The sequence below is a fragment of the Phalacrocorax carbo genome, chromosome 5 (assembly GCF_963921805.1).
Source record: "Phalacrocorax carbo chromosome 5, bPhaCar2.1, whole genome shotgun sequence".
In the NCBI taxonomy this organism is placed as follows: Eukaryota; Metazoa; Chordata; class Aves; order Suliformes; family Phalacrocoracidae; genus Phalacrocorax; species Phalacrocorax carbo.
Window position 1 is genome coordinate 56159235 of NC_087517.1, and position 20787 is coordinate 56180021.

Sequence of the window (20787 nt, forward strand, 5' to 3'; positions counted from 1 at the left end):
TTCTTAGCAGAATTCCCCTCCCACCCCTCCGTGGTGATTTTTGAGTTTCCAGGGAGAGAGAAAAATAGTTACTGCATTAACTATTTTCTAATGATGTCACGTGGGTTTATGATTCACATGCCTCATTTTCCAATTCTCCTTTCCAGATCTAAAGTGAAGGCAGTTACACTGTGTGAATATAATGTAGCTACACTGGTATAAACCTAAACCCCACACCCTTTAGACTTTGTCTTGAATATATACTTTTTTCCCCCCCACAACATCCACTATTTATGCTTTTTAAAGCTTTAGAGATTCAAATTCCCTAGCTTTTCCTTATCAGGTCCATGATATCAAACAGACGGTGGAGCCAGCATGCCCATCTCTAATTGCCTGAATGAGGGCAAAACATGCTGCGCACGGTGTGTTGCTAAAAGCCTTTTCCTTTTAGGGGGTAAAAGAACTCTCGCTAATGATCTTGCTAATGACTTGTATTTAGGAAGAGTAATGCACTCTCCTGATGGGGACCCTGTTGTTCTTCTTTCTTACTTAAAAGCAGCCTTGCTTTCTGAAAGCATGCAGTGCAGGAAGTTTCTGGTTTTGCAGCATCTTGAGTAACGGGAATAGAGTTGAGAGAGAACTTCACTGTCTTTTAAAAAGACAGATTTGTCTGCAGAAATATTCTTTATTTAAGAAAAGAGAAAATTCTGTCCAGACACAGTGACGTAGATTAAAATAAATAGACATACATGGCTATTTATCTCACTGTTTGTGTTTCTAACTTTTTAGATAATTGCGATGAAAGATGGTAACATCCAGAGAGAAGGAACACTCAAGGACATCCAGAAATCAGAGACGGAGCTCTTTGAACACTGGAAGACATTAATGAATAGACAAGACCAAGAGCTGGAAAAGGTGTTTGATGGGCAGGGCAATCAACGTTTGCAAAAAATGTGACAAGTTTTTTCTCTTACCTTGAAAGCATTAGCAAGGACTGATGTGCTGTGTGTGATTTTGAACTTAGTGTGAATGTAGTCTTACTATTACCATTATTTATCTATTAAGACATCTCATAACTCCCTGATACTGTTGCCTCTGATCCATTCTTGATAGGAAGCCATATCAAAATATTATTGTCTAAGGAATATTAAATTGGGCCGTCTTAGGGGAAAAACTATGGTAATGTGCAATGCTGACAACTGCTTCTATAAATATGCCTGAATTTACTCCTGCATTGGATAGAAATTTTTCAGCTGTGCCTATATCAAGCTCTAAATCATTAACACATTTTGTCTTCAATACTACAACACAGGAAGAATGAGATGTTAATGTTAGTTCTTTTTAATTCAGGGGTATCTGTCCAAGTTAAGATTCTAGGAGGGTTGGGATTGACAACCTGAAATTCATGTCAGATATCTGATTTGTGTCCTTTGGCTTTACACAGAGGTAGCAAATTCATCACTTACGACTGCCTGCTGTAAGATTCTCACTTTTATTTTTCTCTGGCGTTCTGATTGGAAACAAGTTTTGTCACAGCTAGTGATTTTTTTTTTAATTCTCTGGTTGAAAACACACAAACTGTCCCTTTTCTAGGAGACTATTATTGAAAGAAAAACTGTTTTGGAAAGAACAAATCTCCGGAGAACTATGTATTCCCGTGAAGCTCTGCTGAAAGATGATGAAGAGGATGAAGGTAAAAGATCACCCTTTGAGCCCCGTACTGCTACACTACTGTTTAACAGTTAAATAATTTTAGAGTGGATTAACAAAATTAAAACTGGCAAGAGAATAATAATTTTTCATGTAGGTCATGATTCGTAAGAGTGCTGTTTCCATTTATTTCAAGAATTTGGAAGTCATAGCTTTCTCCAAACTTCTGAATTTTTTTTTCTTATACTTGAACATGATTTGATAATGAAAGAGGAATAATAGTGAATGTTTTATGCTGGGTGAGCTTCAAACCTGTCAGTAGCTAAGCACCCCTGTTCAGGGTTTTACCTAGGAAAAAAATGTAATTAATTTTTATCAAGCCAGTACTTTTAAATTGCAGAAACATGACTGGAGACATTGATCACCTTGTGCTAAGGTTTTTGCATCTTTTAGGATGTGTTACTGCTAACTTCAGCAGGCTAAATCATGCATGCCTGAGTGGGTAATTTCACCTAAAGCCACTCTTTATCCTGTATAAGTCGACCTGTTTCGTAGCTGCCACTTGGCAGTCTCCATGAAAGGTGTGCATGAGTAAGCCAGTGTGGCTGTACTTTTTACGTGCACATTGCAGAAGAAGTAACAGAAAGCGATGATGAAGACAACCTGTCTTCAGTACTGCATCAGAGAGCAAAGATGCCGTGGAGAGCCTGTGGCAAGTACCTCAGCGCAGCGGGAATCCTCCTTCTGCCGCTGCTGGTTCTGTCCCAGCTGCTGAAGCACACGGTGATGGTGGCCATCGACTACTGCCTGGCACGCTGGACCTCGGAAGCCATTTCTGGGAAGACAGAGCTAGAGCTGAAAAACTGCTCTCACTGTGAGGTATGCCACACCTCATTCACCTCTCTCTTATGATTTAACTGGTGGGGATCTCCCGCTGTCAACCTCTGCTCCGAGTTCTGTATGCGGTGAGCTATATTTCTAGTAATAGAGCAACTCCAGAGTATTTTGAGGTTTAATGCGCTTCTGGGTACACAGTGCAATAAAAGTAACAGTTAAGCTTTTTGCATTGTTGTTCTCCTTTTGCTAGATTTGTTTTCTTTTCATCATCTAGCTGGTATGGCGAAAACTTGGTCTCTAAAGTAATTGTGATATAATAGTTGTTCTTCCTGTACTGTTGTATCCTCACTGCAAGTAGGGCTTTCAGGTTTGGTAACATATGGGAAACCCAGATTATTTTTTTTTTTAATGAGCATGCTTTTTTGGTTGATCTTTTCTTGTTGTTGTTAAATTTTTTGTGTGTGAATTCCACATGGTACTGACCACAGCGTTACCTGGCAGGGTACTCTGTATGTATAAAGCAGTAGTGGAGGGATTTTGTCATAACTGGGATTGTTTTCTTTATCGGGATTAAGTACCTACAAATAATCCACTCTAATGTTTGGGAGGTTCATGTGTGATTTCACTGGAGTCACACTTTCATCTCTCAAAGATGCTTTATCGATGCTGGGTTTTAATATGAAATCAGTATTTTAATTTAAAAACTATTATATTCTACTCCTATTCAAAAAATAGACCAAAACAACAAAACCGTAATAAATGCTTTGAAGATGTTTTTTCTTTCAGATAAATTATCAAATATATATTTTCAGGGTGTTTTTTTTTAATATTCCACGATTTAAAATTTTTTATTAATCTTTCATGCAAACACTCCTCTGTCCAAAGGATAATAAATTGTGATTTAATATGGTTGAAAAGCATTTGACGGTTTAATTTAGGGAGTCTTGTGTTTGTGTTTTTACAATAAATTTTAAATGTAATTTACAGTGAATAATTTTGTTACTCTTTCTTTGTTTCTTAGGTTTTCAACCATTCTCCATATTCAAAAGTTTTCAGCATTCTGTGCTGTCTCGGGATTGTGTTATGTCTTGTCACATCAATAGCAGTGGAGTGGACTGGCTTAAAAGTCACCAAAAAGCTACACTCTTCTTTACTAAATAAAATTATTTTGGCTCCAATGAGGTATTCCTCTGATTGTAATACAAATTTTATTGTAGTCTTTTTGCGTTCCTTCCTTCAAGGCAGTCTTCTAAGCACAGTTTTTATTAAGAAGTGACTGTGAGTCACTTTTTTTTTTTAATGTGTCATTGAAAATCACCAGGTATCAAACTACTGAGCAATTTTTGAAAACGGTACCCAGGCTGCTGAAGTTCCTAGGCACTAGACAAACGCCTCTCCTGCCTGACTGTGACTTTAGATATTTACTTCCTTGTAATGTTTAATTTCTCTTTGCTGTTTTCAATTAGGGAGAAACACAATTATTGATCAATATCTTGTACAGTTCATTCATAGTGTGCATCATAATCTTAATCACCGGAAATATTTACTTTCAGGCAGTGATTGTGCAAGCCTATGCACAAAGATAATGAGCTTAGACAAGTGTCGTCACAGGCATCACTAGGGTACAGTGGGGTGCGCAGTGCCTGGTAAAGGCCTGTGTTGTCCTGCATAAGTTTTATTTCTAAAGCGTGAAAGGAAAGTTGTGGCTTGATTCAAACCTGCAGCTGTTACTGAACATTAGGAAAAATACCTTCTTATTTTTAAGATAACTGTATTTGATCATGGAGAAAAAAAATACATGGAAAACCTAGATTTTTTTTGAAAAACTTTTTTTAGGATACATTTAGGCTTCAGGTTCAGCATGAGTTATGGAACAGTTAACAATTACAGAGCAGTAATGAAGTTTGCATTTTGCATATGCAAATATAAAGGAAAGGTCTTTTTATGTATTATTCCAACAGTTGTTCTTATTATGCATTTCTATCCCAGAAGAATGCAAGACTTGAAACTTAACTTCGTATTTTACATTAATTGAAGAGGCCTCAAACTGCAAATCTGAAAGGATTTTTTTTAAAACATAATTGTGATTTGCATAGCTTAGGCAGTAGAGGGAGCTGAGGACATGTTTGCTGTTGCTGGTTTACAGTCAAGACTGCCATTTTATTGGAAAGCCATGGTTATGGGGAAGGATGTCAAACTTCACTGTAGTTGTTAATTTATTTGCTTGTACATAGCTTGAGGAAGACAGGAAAAAAATGTTAAACTATTCTGGTATCAATATTGTAATCTTTCCCTTTCCTTGTCTCGTTATAGGTTTTTTGAAACAACACCTCTGGGAAGTATATTGAACAGGTTTTCAGCTGACTGCAATACCATTGACCAGGTACTGAATTAATATATTCAAGCTCTCAAGTTATCCTATCTTTCCCAGTCTGAAAGACTGGATTTCCATTTATTATACACTGATTTAGATGAAGTTTACTGATGATCTATAATTTCGACTACTATATCAATTTGCATCCTGATTTTCTAGGTTCAGAATTAATTCCTCATCTTAAATGTGCATTGAAAAACCATTTGTTTGATTAAGATGCCCTGTATAGAAAAGGGAAGTGAAATTAGATCAATAGTGATAGTCCCCAAATAGTGATATCCCCAAATTAAGAGGACCTACTTTTTTTAAAAGCAGGTAAACACATTCACTTGACACATGCAAGCAAATGACATGAGAAATAGGCAAATGCTGTTGCCCAAAATAAAATGGCTGAAATTCTGATCACTGTTTACCGGAGACTGCATTGGCAGTTCATAGGATCAATGCAGATGCTGAAATAGTTTATTGCATCCCATCTGTAATCCTCTGACATGAGGACTGTGGTCCACAGTGAGACATGTGAAGTAGCCCCACAGAAATCCCTTCGAACTTTCCCAAAACCCAACGGTCAATTCAAAAGCAGACCTGTATGCTTAGTGCTTCAAATCCTCAAAATTTTCTTCCTTGTATGAGAGGGAGAAAGGAAAATGAAATAATTCTGTTTTAAACTTGGTATGTTATGGAAGATTCTGTGTGCTTATTCTTCTGTATTTATACAGCACATTCCAGCTACCCTGGAGTGCTTGAGTCGTTCCACTTTGCTCTGTGTATCTGCTCTTGCTGTCATCTCGTACGTCACACCAATGTTTCTCATTGCCCTGGTTCCCCTCGCAATCATGTGTTACTTCATCCAGAAGTACTTCCGAGTCGCATCACGGTAAGAGCGTAAACCAGTATCATTCTAGCAATAGAAACATCATCTGCAATACATGATTGTAGTGCAGAATTACAGTGCTGGGGAACTTCATGTTTAAATCTGGCGCTGTCAAAGCCACGGCCCTGTCTGAAAGTGAGCCAAATCCACCATAGCAAAAATGTGTCATTTTACAAGTGCCTTTGTCTGCAGCTCTTCAAGCAGAACTTCTGGGAGGCATGTCCATGATCAAAGTTTCTTAGAGTTCACAGGACACAAAAACCAACTGGATTCTGTCCTCCCCAAGGGCTGCGTGCTGGGTACGTCCAAGAAAATGGCGACAGAACAGTGAAACTGATGTCTGCCTGTCCAGGTGGAAGTGGAAATCTGTAGCTGGGGAGAGGCTGGAGAATGGTGCCCACTAAGGGTCCAATGTGCATGAGCATCCTCTCTTGTTCTGGGTGCCTTTTAATTTGTAACAAGTTGAAAAATGTATTCCATATCTGTGATTTTTCTCCTTCTACACTCATACAGCTGCCCCCTCGATGGCACTCAAGAAGCGTTTGCAGCAATGCTGCATTTATCCCTTCATGTATGCATGGATTGAGAGGGACTCTGCAACCAGTTTAATTCCTGCTGGAAGGAGCTGAGGCTAAATACAATTTCGCCCCACATGCGCTTATACTGATCTGATGACTAAATATGAAATTGAGACACACAACCTAATGATGAGTGCAGGCTCTTGTTTACTGAGTGTATGATACTGTTAGCTCAGTGAGAAGTATCTGGGGATAGAGAGGGGAGAGAGCTCGTACTTGCAGTATCCTATTAAATTTATATTCAGCATAGAGCCAGAATGGTGTTTAAATTAATAAACAGTTGAGTATAAGAAGTAGGAATATAGGAGAAATGAGGGAAGACAGTGAAGGGAAAAGACCTATTCAGAACTCCAGCACTGTTTGTATTCAAATGATAAAAGAAAAATCCTTCTGGGGTCTTCATTCCCTGCTTAGAGACATGCAGCACTGCTTTGCAATCTTTCTGAACATTATCTATATAATTATTGTGATGGTATTCCGTTTCACTCCCTGGGCCTGCTTCAACAGAAAACTGCACAACAAAGCTTGCTTTTTTACAAAATTCTTTTCATAACCCTCTCCAGGGACCTGCAGCAGCTGGATGACAGCACTCAGCTACCATTACTCTCCCATTTTTCAGAGACTGTTGAAGGTCTTACCACCATCCGAGCCTTCAGGTACAGTTTTTTAAGAAGCATGCATTACTTGGCTTTTGAATATCTCTGATTCTGTTCTGCAGTTGTGCAGTTATAAGTAATTGTTATTTGGATCACCTGGAAAATCCAGAGTCTCCAAAACACTGAAGAACTTTAAGTATCTTGCACGTGAAGGCATTACTGTAGAAAAACAACTTAGTATGTGTCAGCTGCCCTGCGGTAACTCTCCATACATTTGCACACAGCCTGAAAAAAAAATTGTGGGCAAATGTGATTTAAGAAGCTAAATTAGCTTGCAATTACCACTGCATGCAGTGTGGCAGACTATGCACTTGGACAGTTTCTATGGAACAACTAATATGCACTAACTTGTCATGGCAGGGAAATTTGTGTGTGAGTCGATGCCTCAGTAAGATAAACTCTGCTTGCAAGTGACTTCAGAGGATACAATAGCACTCTAAGTTATTTTCCAGGTTGCTAGCTGAAAACGTGGTTCTTAATACTGATTTTGAAAATACACAAGCTGGAGACAGTGTCTTTCATCACCTGGGTTTGGTTTGTTTTTCTGTCCGCATAAGCTCACAGGAGGGCAGCCCAGGAATACCTGATAGTTGCCTGGGTGGCGTCTCCATGTTACAAAAACGGCAGTCGCACTGATACTGGTAGAGGTACCAATAAAACTACTGCTGAGCTTACCAGCTGCTTTCCCTACAGTAGTGCTATTTCTGTCTTTTCCCAGTTGACCCAAATGCAGTCAACTGTCTTCCACACCCCACCTCCATCTAGATGTCTACACATTTTGGCAGTTAATTATTACTTCTACCGTTCTGTCTTTGAAACAGTAGTGCTTATTCCGCCTAACCTATAATGTTAATTTTATAATAGAAGTAATTCACAAAGTTAACTTTTCTTAAACTATTCTAAATAGGATCTAAATAGTCAATGAAAGAGCAACAGTTTAAGAGTTTGTTTCTTTTTGACTGAAGGTAGCTTCCCAAAGAGTGGTAGAACAGCATAGTATTTTCCATTATTAATTACTGTTATTGGATATTTAATCCATTAAGTGCCAACAGTGTTCTCTAGTTTGTAGCTATGTCTGTGTTCAGTTTTAAGGAAATTCAATTTCTCTTTTAACAGTTGCATTTCTCACTTTTCCATGTATTCTTCTACATCATCAAGAATATCTTTAGAGTACTATGGCTGTATATTTTTCAGGTGTTGACACGATAAGTAATATTCAATGCCATCTAGCTAATATTTTCAGTCATTTGGCGCATTCCCTCTTGATTCTGCCTGTCACCCTGAAATGAATTCCTCTGTCAAGAATTGTGTTTGGTGCCTCCTTTTTCTTAAATCCTGCAGTAACTGGTGTGTGTCTGACCCAACAGCCATGTGCGTTCAGTAAGTTCTGTATTCCATCTGCCTGCCAGCCTCCCACATCAGCTGGTAACCTAGCTATTTTTAGGACTGGGGAGCTTTTCAGCTGCCTAACATATTAGCAGGAGTGGAGTTTAGGCTTGCTAGCTTGAGCATCCCTAAAAATAACACTAATTCAGGAATCCAGTCATAAAGTTAGGAGGTGCTAGTTGTTCCTGGAGTGTCCTTACCCTTGGTAACTCTCTGTCCTGCACTTACTCAGAATGCATAAGGAAAGAAATCTGCAAAAAATCCAGGGGGAGATCAGAAAGACAGCTACTGCTGCAGCTATAAATACACCTTCAGCATATGCCCTGGCCTGATTCATAGTTCGCTATCTGGCACTTCAGATAGCGTTGGTGCTAAATAATCAATAAAATGTAAATGTGAAGGCTTCTGCAAAGGCTGGTCTGTATTCTGAGAAGCCTAGTAATCTGGGGACACTTTCTGAAGATAAGTTCTGATATTTCTGCAGTAATTGTAATTTGTACAGTAATACTCCAATTAAAGTCTTCCACCAACAGCGGTAGCTTTTTCTACATCCCCATTCCGCGTGCATATGCATGACTGACTCATGATGCATACTTCACATCTTCTAAGGCACATCTGCATCACATAATGCCTCATGGTATAGAGATATGAAAGTTAAATGTGACTGAATTGTTTCCAGAAGCAGAAGAGCCATCTCTGTATGGTGGGGCACTGAGGGTAGTTAGTCCTGAGGAAAGGCAGGGCTCATTACCCCTGACACTGCAGGACGCTCACTGTCAGGAGCAACCATTCTAGGCTGCGCAAACACACCAACACACTCAGAGCCAGCCCAGGCCATCTCCATTGCACACAGCAGACATCTCTCTTATGGCTTTGCTCATGGCTAAGTTGTGAATAGCTACATTATTTCCACAAAGTGGCACTTACTTATTTTCTCAAAAGCATAAATGATTTCTATAAAGTTGTAACTTTATTATACTGTACTCAGAAGAAGGATTAAGATACCCTGCAGTGAACAAATTTGAAAGCGTCTCTAAGCTATATGCTTCATACTTAAACAAAATATTTTCATGTCTTTTTCTCATATCAGCGTAAGGAGAGCTGAGTTTATAAAAAAGTAGTGCTTCTTGTAACCATAATAGCTGAGGATATAAATAGGGCAAAGTTTTATAGGGGGAGACTAGCAAGTTTGTTAAACTTGCTAATGTAATAAAGAGGGGAAAAAAGGCAAGCTTTGGGTGCTTAAACTAGATTTCCAGGCCTTCAAGCTTCTGTTATTACCCTGGAAAAGTCTTTTGTGCCAGACTTCTCCTTCACTGTTAGACATAATTATTGATACACTTTATTATTAACATCACAGTCATTTACATCTGTGCAAATGAATATGCCCAGCTAAAAGGAGTGACTGGCTGACTTACATGCTTGCCAAGACCCTGGTCTAAGGAGGCGTAGCAGGGCATCATCTTCCATATCTGCTGAATTCCAGGCAGAATTTGTTGACGCAGCTGTTCTGATGAGTGGGTGCAGATCCACTATAATAAACTGTAAAGAGATCTATTTGCCATTAATCTTATTTTGTATTCTGTGGCCAATTCATCGGGGTGGGGGGCAACAGTTCTTTCTAGTCCGTTACTTTTGTTGCACCATGTGCTTGGACTTTTGTTTTCTAAAGCTCTCCATTTCTCTAGTCCTTATGGGCAAACATGTTTGTCTAACACTGGAGCTACCATGACTGGAGGTACTTTGAATTGATACTTTATAAATGGTTGCAATTTCTAGGACTACAGTAATAGAAATTTTAAAGCTTGAGCTTGTATGATTAAGTGAGAAGAGGAACTGCATTCTGCAGTACTAATACTTCTTTTCACAAGCACGTGTGTATTATTTCTCTCTTATATATTTTTTTTTTTAGTTTCAGATTTGTTTATCTTAGAGTTACCATGTAATAAAATACATTTAGAAAATGCCCAGTGTGATCCAGAAGTCCCACGCAGAGCTTTATCAATGCAATAACATCCATTGGCTCCTGAAGAAACTTTACCAGTACAGTTTGGATGTGTCTAATACAAGTCTACAGATGATGTCACTCTGAACTATTGATGTGCTGACATAGACCCTGTGTCAAGCTGCCCATGAGCATATAGCCCCAGAAATTAAATTTCACTTTTCATTTTTCCAGGACCCCAGGGCCTGACCTTTTTTTTTCTTTTTTTCATCTTTTTTTTTTTTTAGGTATGAAGCCAAATTTCGACAAAAACTTCTTGAATATACAGATTCCAACAACATTGCCTCCCTCTTCCTTACAGCTGCCAATCGCTGGCTGGAAGTCCGCATGGCAAGTACATTATTGTTGTGTATATGCAATTAATTTATTTGACTTCATTCTAAGCAATCTGATGAGGCATCCAACAGTTATCCAGCCTCATCTGGGTTTCAAAGCTATACCTTTACCCTTTATATCTTTTATATCTTTATCCCATATATATTTGATGTTGTGGATGGCGATATTTGTATCAGGCTTTTTTAGGTATAGAGGTAGTACTACTGTTGTGGTAACATGGGCTCCTTTTATATGTGCTAAGTATATGTTAACTCATGTTTCGTGTTACACTCTATAACTCCGTTTTGGCCTCCATTTTAGCTGGTATCTTTTGCTATGTAAATTCAGATGTTAAGTAAGACTTAGATAAAGTGTTATTATCCTTTTATATATTCAGTCCTAGACCATCTTAAGTCCCTAATTCTCATCATTGCCCATATCACTAAACAGTCCAAACATAGACGAGGGACAATTTCCCTCCTACAGAGTTCATTTTCTAGTCTGCTACATAATTTTACTCAGACTTGTCTGTGGGAAGTCAAATCACTAATGAGTTAAATTAAAGCAACAAAAGCCCATCATGGGTGGACACAGTCTGGCTAATTGGTACATGCTGTGCAAGAACAGCTTGTTTGAACAAATATGGATGGTAGCCGCCTGGCAGCAGCTGCAGTGCCTCCCAGCAGTCAGTCATCAGCCGCAGAGAGGATCCACTCACAGAGGGGATCACATAGCATTTCCTTCCTACCCCAGGTAACATCAGCTGCATGGTTTCAGCCACCTCCATTACACACTTAAGATAATCTGTGTTGACTTCTCCAGGAAAAAGATTAGAAGTGTTGGTACAACTCCTCCTGTGTACAACAGTGTTTCCAACCAGCACAGCCGCGCTAAGGCAATGAGAATGGGTTCCTAGGCGGGGTCTGTATGGAGTTACATGGTGTTTTCTGCCTGTATTTCAAACTGTGCAGTGGGTTCGTTATTTGGTATGCAAAGTTATGAGAATGTTTTAATCATTTGTAGACTTACAGTGACGGAGCTTATTCATATTCCTTCAGGAGTACATTGGAGCATGTGTGGTACTCATAGCAGCTGTCACTTCTATTACCAGTTGCCTGTATAGTAAACTCCCTTCAGGACTTGTAGGCTTGGGACTAACCTATGCTCTTATGGTAAGAATCTCAGGACCCTTTTTGTCTCTCCCAAACATTTTTTTGTAATTTCTCAGGGCACAAAGATGAACAGGAAGATCGAAGGTGTCTGTACATCTATAGTGGGTACTGTAATATCACTGAAACCATGTGTTAACCTCAGTTCATGTTCAACGGTTGACATATTTGGGTGTATGCTTTCTTCAGTCTTTAGATAAAGTAATCATTGAAGCGTTAGTTTCAAATATGTCAACAAAACACAGCCAAGTTGCATTGTATTTTTATATGGTCTTCCATTGTGAAGAATATTTTTTCAGTGCATCAATTGTAATAATGGCCTGGTACCTCATTCTAGACTGTCAAACCTTAAGTTACCAAGATAATTTCTTTTCACTTGTCTTTCGTGTTCCCCTCCCTCTTTCCTGTTGGTGTAGATCCAGTCTCCATAGTACCAAAGTATCCATGCACTGCAGTTAGGAAATTTAACCTTCAGTCATTGTCATCACCCTGTTGATGTGTACCATACAGTTCATTCACAACTTCAGCTTATTAATGCTGAACAGGTGTTACTGTGGAGGAATATAAACTGCATGCTGGTCAAATGTTGCAATCTCCCCAAAACCTGGTATTTGCTTTACATCAGGTGTCTAACTATCTGAATTGGATGGTTCGTAACCTGGCTGACATGGAGATCCAGCTGGGTGCAGTGAAAAGAATCAATGGTCTTCTCAAAACAGAAGCTGAAAATTACGAAGGGCTCCTTTGTAAGTGCAGTTTTGTGCAGCATGCAGAAAGAGCTTGCTGAAATCTTAATGATATTGCAGTGTATTACCATGAAAAACATAGTAAATCACTTAGTGAGCTGATTAACCTATTATGAGGGGGTTGATTTTTTGTTTGGTTTCCCCCCACCCCGTGCTCCTGGTACAGCTTCCTCACAGATTCCCCAGAACTGGCCAGACAGAGGTGAGATCCAAATCCAGAACCTCAGTGTCCGATATGACAGCAACTTAAAGCCAGTGCTAAAGCATGTCAATGCTCACATCTCTCCAGGACAAAAGGTAAAGAACTGCAGTGATTCTGCGAAGCTCTTTAGACTAGCGCATCATACAAATCACGAAGTTGAAAAAACATACCACAGTATGTTTTGATAACTGACTTACAGAATTTTTTCTCTAAAAGAATGTAGTGCACTGGAAAGGAGTCTGGGCGTTTCTTAGTTTTGTGTGTTTCAGCATACGTTAGAGTGAGAAGTTAGAACTACATACCACTTCTCAGTATCCCAGCGCCCTGCTGTCAGCACACAGTGCCAAAAGAAGCAACAGCAGCCCCTTACTGTGTTGGACCTACTTTCCATCCTTCCCCTGGCTCTCTCTTGCCACCTTTTCCATTGTTGCCACTCTCTTATTGTTCCTGTATATAGGACTGGCCTTGATTTATCCCTAAATGCTCAGACCCCTAAAGACAATGAGTGGACTTAGGGATTCTGTTATGGATAGGTCGGTTTGACTGAATTGTCAGGAGGACATGAAGATTGTGTGGATCAGAACAGCTCCTCTATCCACTCATCTTAAGTGTCAAATACAGACATTATCCATTTCCACTCACCTGATGTTCATCTGCTTTCTGTGTCACAGATTGGGATCTGCGGCCGAACAGGCAGTGGAAAGTCCTCCTTTTCTCTTGCTTTTTTCAGAATGGTTGACACTTTTGAGGGTAAGATTACACTTCTGCATATCAGTCAAGCTTAGCTCATGAAGGTGTTTTGATAGTCCTTTCCTTAACGGGTGGCTTTGAAGTGCAGTTTTTGAATCTGCAGGACACACTCTCTGGCCTTGTTTAAATACAGTATCATCTGTCACTGAACAGCTGTGCCATTGATAAGCTGAATAAATAAAAATTCTACTTGACAGAAGAAAAAGTCCTTTTGTGCCATTAAATCGTAACAGTAGGAGCAAACCCTAAAAGGGGAAGGTGTTCAAGTACAATGAAGAATCCACGTACAAGGCACAGATGAGACCGACTGGGCCCCGAAAGCTCTGCAACTGCGGGTTGCAGTTTGGCCTGCTGGCATGGAATTTCCTGCCATATTTCCTGCTATGTGTGCCATGTCCATGTGCCTCACAGAGTGTCTTCCTGTGCATCTCAAAAAATTTTAGCCTCAGTTTCCAGCCACATTTCCCACAAGGCCCTTTTGCAGAGCCAGACAGTTGTACTTGGAGATGAAATCTCACAGTGCTCAATGGTAATTTGGCTTTTTCAAATGCTTGTTGCCCCTGGTAACTAGTCCCTGGTTGAAGTAATCTCTTACCTTTGTGTTTGATAGATGTTTATAATGGTCAAGCAGATAAGTAGTGCATCTAACAATTTATAAAATATTAGAGGTGTACCTCCTATTCCTCCCAGCTGAAGTTTGGTCTCAAGACAGTTGTGCTTGCTGCTTAACCAGAATTTGTTGCATTAGTGATTAAGGGATGTGAAATTCAAGGCCTGTTCCTGCTGTACCATATTGCAAGCTGGAAGTGAGCCACGTCTTTGCCAGCAGCTGTGTGGTATGATAAACAGTCTAGCAGACTATCCATTTTCTTTTGAATAGGAAGGATTATCATTGATGGTATAGATATTGCCAAGCTCCCCTTACAGACGTTGAGATCCAGGCTGTCAATCATTCTCCAAGATCCTATTTTATTCAGTGGAACAATCCGGTAAGCATTAAGTACCAGCAATAAAACCCATATAATGACTTATATGCCATTATATATTATAATTATACTATATAATGACTAGTACAGAATTGCTGATAGCAAACTGTTCAATTCTGGTCTCCTCAGTTGGAAGGAGGGAGGATCATTGCTGTCTGTCTGTGCTTTTTATCCACCCCGCCAGACTGCACCTTTCCAGTGCCTGTGCCTGGTCAGTTCACTGTCTTCAGAAGGCATCCCATGCCTGGGAAGTAGGGAAAGGCACTATTTATTCCTCCAGGATCGAGTAATCAGTTTAGCTCACTGATCAAATACCCGTAACCACCCAACACTGTTGAAACCTTCTTTCTCCTATATCTGTTTTCATCTGTCTGCCTTAAAACATGAGATGGAAAAAATGTGGACTGAAAAACTAACATAGAAAAAGATGAAGCAGTAGAACAATATAAGAAGTACTGGGGAGGCCTGGGGTGTTTTATCCTGGAGCCTCCATCCATGTTGCCCATCTAGTCTTTGAGATGTTCTTTCATTTGTAAAAATCCTTTTTCTCTGAGGGGATGATGCAGTAGAAACAGTGGCAAAAAGCTCCACAGTTTTCGACAAATGTCCATCTTGTCATGTCTGTGACACACCTGATGACAGACAAATGCCCTATGTCTGTGGCATAGAAAGGAAGAGTGCAATCCTCAGTGCAGTTATATGACCTACAGTTTCTACGTAAGAGTCAGTAGAGTTCACTGAAAACAATACAGGCTTCTGTGGTTTGCTGACTCCACATTAATGCAGATCCCAAGATTATCCCCTGAACTTGCCTGAAAAGAGCATGATTCATTCATGTCAGAAGATGAGGTGACTGTATACCTTTGTTTTATTAATTAACCTATGAAAAAATTGATTTAGGCCAGCATTGGTCATTCACAGCACATGCAGTAGGAGTAAAAAGTAAAAATAAGTGTTATGCACCATTGAATCTTTTATTTCTGATTTTCATTCCATCTATTAACATGATACAAGATTCACACTTGTTGCTACGTTTTTGGGCTACAGCAAGTTAAAATAACATTCATCTGTTCATAAATCCAAGAGTTGTTCAGTTGTAGTGAAGACTTGTGTTTCATAATTCAGTATGAAGCTTGATTTTTCTGTTCAACATTTCTATAGCAGTAAAGAACAAAGAGACATTGGATTTAAAAGGAGAGATAGTGGAATTTTGGCCTTTTTTAAAAATTAATGTTAATTTAAACTGATTATATTCACAGCTTTTTTTCTTCAGAGCTTTTTCTAGTAAAACATGAGAATTTCTTTATTCAGAACAAAATAGATGCTAAAACCACAAAGCTTTACCTGTTCTGCTCAACCGAGTCAAATTTTGTTCTTACTCACCTTGGTATAAATGTTGACCAACTCTGCGAAATTCAGTGGACTTTTACCAATGATAGATCAGGCCCAGATCTTTAGTGTGTGATTCTGATTATTTGCAAGTTTGTTTCTAAGCACACTAAAAGAAGAAATGCATTGCAGTTTATATTGACTGATATTCTTGAATTGCACATAACTGTAGGTTTAACTTGGACCCTGAGAAGAAGTGCACTGACAGCATGCTGTGGGAAGCGTTGGAAATAGCACAGCTCAAGCATGTGGTAAAAGCGCTCCCTGGGGGCCTAGGTAATAAGACTTCCCTCTTGAGAAGATTGCTTCCAGTGTTCGTAACACTGCTGTTTCACACTTACTCTTCATATAGAAGGCAGTTGCCGAAGAAAAAGCTTTTTAGCTTTATGGAAGGTGACAAAAAGTGCTTGCCTGCAGGCAAAGGTCCCATATCCATCTAACTCCCTTACCAACTGCACCTGTGGGGCAGAATCCAGTTTCTATTCAAATCAATGGTAAAATTATTATTTTATTTCAGTATGTCTTTGTTGTGAAGCATTAAGGTTTACAGGTCTTGTGAACTCAAATAAGGTGTCAACAAGTCAGGTGCTATCTATGTGTTCCTTTGTATTTTCCAATAGTCATGTCCAGGGACGAAAATTTCAAGAGCTTAAAGGTGTGAATCATTTGGCCATTAAAAAAAAAATCCAAAAAGAAACACAAACAAGCAAAAAACCAAACCAACAAAAAAGGTAAAGCTTTAGGGTAAAGAAATTATGGATGCCACTTTGATGGGGGAGTGCAGTGTCCTAGACTGCATGTGTCCCAGAGAAACTCACTCTTAAACATCCTTAGCTACATTGATGTCTAATAGATATAAAGAATATAGTGAGACAGAAGTACTCGTTGTTTAGAACAAGGAAATAAACAAGCAAAATTGGGTCACCAGCAGCTGTAGACCTAGGAAATGTTACTTTGAAAATCTTTATGCTGAAAGTGAGTCATTATTTTCCAAGCATATGCTCTACTCTGATCTGACCCTCTCGTATACATGCACACTCACACCCCATAAATATTGTTTTTGCTATATCATTTCCAGATGCTATAGTCACAGAAGGGGGTGAAAACTTTAGCCAGGGACAGAGACAGCTGTTCTGCCTAGCAAGGGCTTTTGTACGGAAGACAAGCATCTTCATCATGGATGAAGCCACAGCATCAATTGACATGGCAACAGTGAGTTTGGAGCGTTTCTGATTTCTTGCTTTCCTTGAGGGGGAAACCACTGCTAATATGCAAAGACAAAGTGCAAGGCAATTCTGTCTACTCTAGGATATGCTTACACCATATTTGGTGCAGATGTGTTTACAAGTCCAGGTAGTTGTGAGTCATTGCTAACTAATCTAAAGAGCTTTTAAATCATTTTACTAGGGCTTTAACAGTTATTCCAGCATTGCTTGCATTAGGAAAATGAAGCATGTTATTTCCATTGGCATCTTAATTTCATAAAGTAAACAAAGATTTGGAAGGTCAGCTGGGATGGTCAGCAAAGGGTAAATTGGCACACAGGTGAATTAGCCCAGCAGAGAGGACAGGACAAGTCAGTAAGTTAGAAGGCTTGAAAATAGAGCCCAGGAAATAAAGAGAGACATAGAAAAGACATACTGGGTTATTGCATTAATTGTCTGAAATTGCTAGGCAGAGGTTAAACCACATAATTATAGTGCACCAACTGGATTTTAGCCAAAAGGAAGAGTACATTCTTAGGATTTTTTTTATCTGTTTTGTTGTTATGAGAAATGTTTCAGTTGTCTTCATTCTATAAGTAAAGAACATATTTGGAAGGGCTTATTATAACTACAATTTTTAGTTCTATAAAACGTTAGTGTGTGGGGTGTCAGTAACATTGGGAATTACACAGTACACGGCCCAGTTAACATTTTGAATGTTGGTGCACTGAGGATATAGTTCCTCCCTTGACATATATATCTAAATCACAGATAATAGCAAATGAAAGTATCTGTGCTAGTGACATTTTTAGGCAGTTTGGTACACAACAACTTTTTTCTTAAATAGCAGAAGATGATTACTTGTTGAATGAGAACTATGTTAAGACCATCTTAAATATCCTCTCCACTGTTAAATACGACAGGTACAGGACACTTCCTTGCTTATCCCTGCCTCGCCTTGGTGTTAGATGTCCCCAGTGTGCCGGGACATTCCTGGGCTTCCAGCAGGGTGAAGAACGCACCGCAGAGGTGCCAGCATGCAGGCAGCCTGGCAGCACCCTGAATTCACCTTTCATTTCCTCACTTGATAACTGAGGTCAGGATAGCAGGGGTTGGGAGTCAGAGCACAGCTCTCATGTGCTCTGAAGCCCGGTGGCAGGAACGAGCAGGGCTGTCCACTGGAGACTAGGCACTGACTTAGTTCTGACATGGAGTTAATTTTTAATTTCTGCAATGACAGACCAATAAAAGCATGGAATAATCGGTGGTTACTTAAGCATTCTTAGTGTCTGTGTGTCTATTAAGTAACTTCTGTTGTTTGAAAAGCAACAAATGTTTTTCTTTATGTAGGAGAACATACTCCAGAAGGTAGTCATGACTGCGTTTGCTGACCGTACTGTGGTTACAATAGCAGTAAGTACAGTCTCTGCTGCTGTTCTAATACAAACAAGAATCAGAAGTGCCACATTAGTCAATTCTTGTCAATGTTAATAGAGGTGTTAATCATCTTTTTAATGTGGTGTTTAAGTGTAAGCTTTCTTTTCCATTTTAAACTACTTTTTAAATACATAGCAGATTCTTAAATGTGTTTCATGATGCTAAGTCTGATTGCCTGTAAAGGCAGGTAATCTAAGTATACGGTCTACTTTCTATTACCCATTTTAGGCTAATTTATAATATGACTTTGACTACTGTGAAATCTAAGAATAAGTTTAATCAAGCTACAGTAATCATTTAACTATGGACAAGTAAAATTGTGTGGCAGTTCTGCCACTGGATAAAGCAATTAAGTTTCAGAATTTAAATAAATGAGAATCTTACTAACTTTTAAAAATAAACATTCCATCCATGTTGACAGTGATGGAATTTAAATTTGTGTATTCTGGAAGTGATTGTACAAACATCTAGAGTATCTATAAAAAAAATCGTGTATGGAAGAGATTTGACCAGAATCAAAGTGGTTGGCTTAACAGATATGTCAGGAGCAATACATACCCTTCAGTCCTCTATTTTCTAAAAACACGTATTTCAGGGAGGTGAAGTAAAGCCATTATGCTTCATAACATTTAAAAATTAAACAAGTCAAGAAATCTATGCTCAGGAACCTTAAAGCATCTTTTTATTTTCACCTAGAAAATGTATAATAGGAAACCTGATTTAACTGATGGTATCCATTCAGCGTGTCGTTATACAAAGAGCAAAGGAATCATAAGCATGAAATTTCCTAATTTCTCTGCATGAAAACTCTGAGTTGGACTGCATTTTTCATTAATGTATCTTTTTCAGTTTGTTTGGGGATTGACTAAGGAAGTTTTATTAGTCTTTCACTCTCTTAGTGAGTTTTAAACTGTACAGTTCAAATAAACAGCATTTTGGTATAAACTTACTTTGAATGTTTTTACTTCCAAATGTAAATGTGGTTTACAGCAGGTGGGTTTGTATGCAAAATGCTCTAATAAAAACATAATGTGGTTTTCTTGGGGGGTTTTAGGTAGTGATTTTGTTTGTGGAGTTTGGTGGTTGTTTTTTTTTCTGAGAAATCCATATATTCCTAACTTGTGCCTTTGAAGAATAAGACGACTATAGTATTCAGTTGATATTATCATCTATGTTACTTTACCAGGATGGCAGCACTGCTTGTGTTATGCTGAAAGAGATCAGACAAAGGCAGCAAGTACAACTGGAATGTGATATTTCAGTCCCCTCCCCCTGCCTGCAGACCGGATAAATGTCACGGGACTGCAGCAGAGAAGAGATTTGTAGATGCCATCAGTGATTATTTCACGGAACATCTGGCTAGGAAGCCACAGAAGGAAATACAAGAGTTGTTTTGGTACTGAAAGTGCCCAAGATCTGATTAGGAACCTTATGGGTGAAGAATCATTGTGTAACAGGGGCCACAGTATTCTAAGATTAAATATGCCTGCAGAAGTAATGCAGACCCCCAGAAATCCAATGCAGTTATACTCAACTTTAAAAAGTGGAATTATGTAAAAATGAGGAGATTTGCTAAAAACAAAAGCCAAAAATAAATGGGGGGGAGCTAAAAGAGGAAGCGAAGAAAATTAAATCTACAGGGATCATGGAAGTTACTCAAGGGTTTTATTCAAAAATCTCAGAGCCAATGCATGCTATTTATTAGGAAAGGCTTGAATAAGGTTAGAAAGAAGCTGGTATGGCTAAACAAATAAAAAGGACTACTAGAAACAAGAAGGCATTCTTCTAAAAGAAGACCTGGCATGTTACATGTGAAAATTCAATAAGGCAGGAAAAAAAAAAAAGAGAGCTGCTTCTGGAAGCCATCAAAACTAGTAATGAATCCATGAATCCCTGAAACACACTGGGAACAAGAAGTCTGTCAATCTATGGGGCCATTTGATGATTGATATATGAAAGGAATGCTCAGGAAAGATAACAGTATTGCAGAAAAGCTAAATTAATTATTTTCAGTATTCGCTATGGAAAAAAATGGGGAGATTTCTTCCTAATAAAATTAATTAATCAAATGTTAGAGCTTACTTAGGAAAAGAGAAAAAAAAGAAAGCATCATACCACTGTATGAGTCCATAGTTCACAAATACCTTGAATATTGTGTGTAGTTTCAGCCTTTTCATCCGCAGAAAGACATGTTACAACTGAAAAATGTTGAGAAGCACAAGGATGATCAGAGGTGTAGAACTGCTCCT

At 38.9% G+C, this 20787-nt stretch overlaps 1 protein-coding gene across 3 annotated transcripts in view; it reads left to right on the plus strand.

Moving 5' to 3' along the window:
* The window catches only part of ABCC8 (ATP binding cassette subfamily C member 8), an 81364-nt gene that overhangs the window by 59305 nt on the left and 1272 nt on the right, over window positions 1-20787 (plus strand). For 2 of the 3 annotated variants that reach the window (XM_064452604.1, XM_064452605.1), the window contains 16 exons: window positions 769-894; window positions 1573-1672; window positions 2261-2508; window positions 3488-3648; window positions 4780-4849; window positions 5560-5717; window positions 6856-6948; window positions 10567-10669; window positions 11713-11826; window positions 12449-12569; window positions 12736-12866; window positions 13443-13521; window positions 14402-14510; window positions 16069-16172; window positions 16975-17108; window positions 18452-18514. In XM_064452604.1, the coding sequence (XP_064308674.1) occupies window positions 769-894; window positions 1573-1672; window positions 2261-2508; window positions 3488-3648; window positions 4780-4849; window positions 5560-5717; window positions 6856-6948; window positions 10567-10669; window positions 11713-11826; window positions 12449-12569; window positions 12736-12866; window positions 13443-13521; window positions 14402-14510; window positions 16069-16172; window positions 16975-17108; window positions 18452-18514 (1914 nt within the window). Of the gene's footprint in view, window positions 1-768; window positions 895-1572; window positions 1673-2260; window positions 2509-3487; window positions 3649-4779; window positions 4850-5559; window positions 5718-6855; window positions 6949-10566; window positions 10670-11712; window positions 11827-12448; window positions 12570-12735; window positions 12867-13442; window positions 13522-14401; window positions 14511-16068; window positions 16173-16974; window positions 17109-18451; window positions 18515-20787 lie in introns of those variants that run through there. The other variant, XR_010373127.1, reaches the window with a different exon arrangement.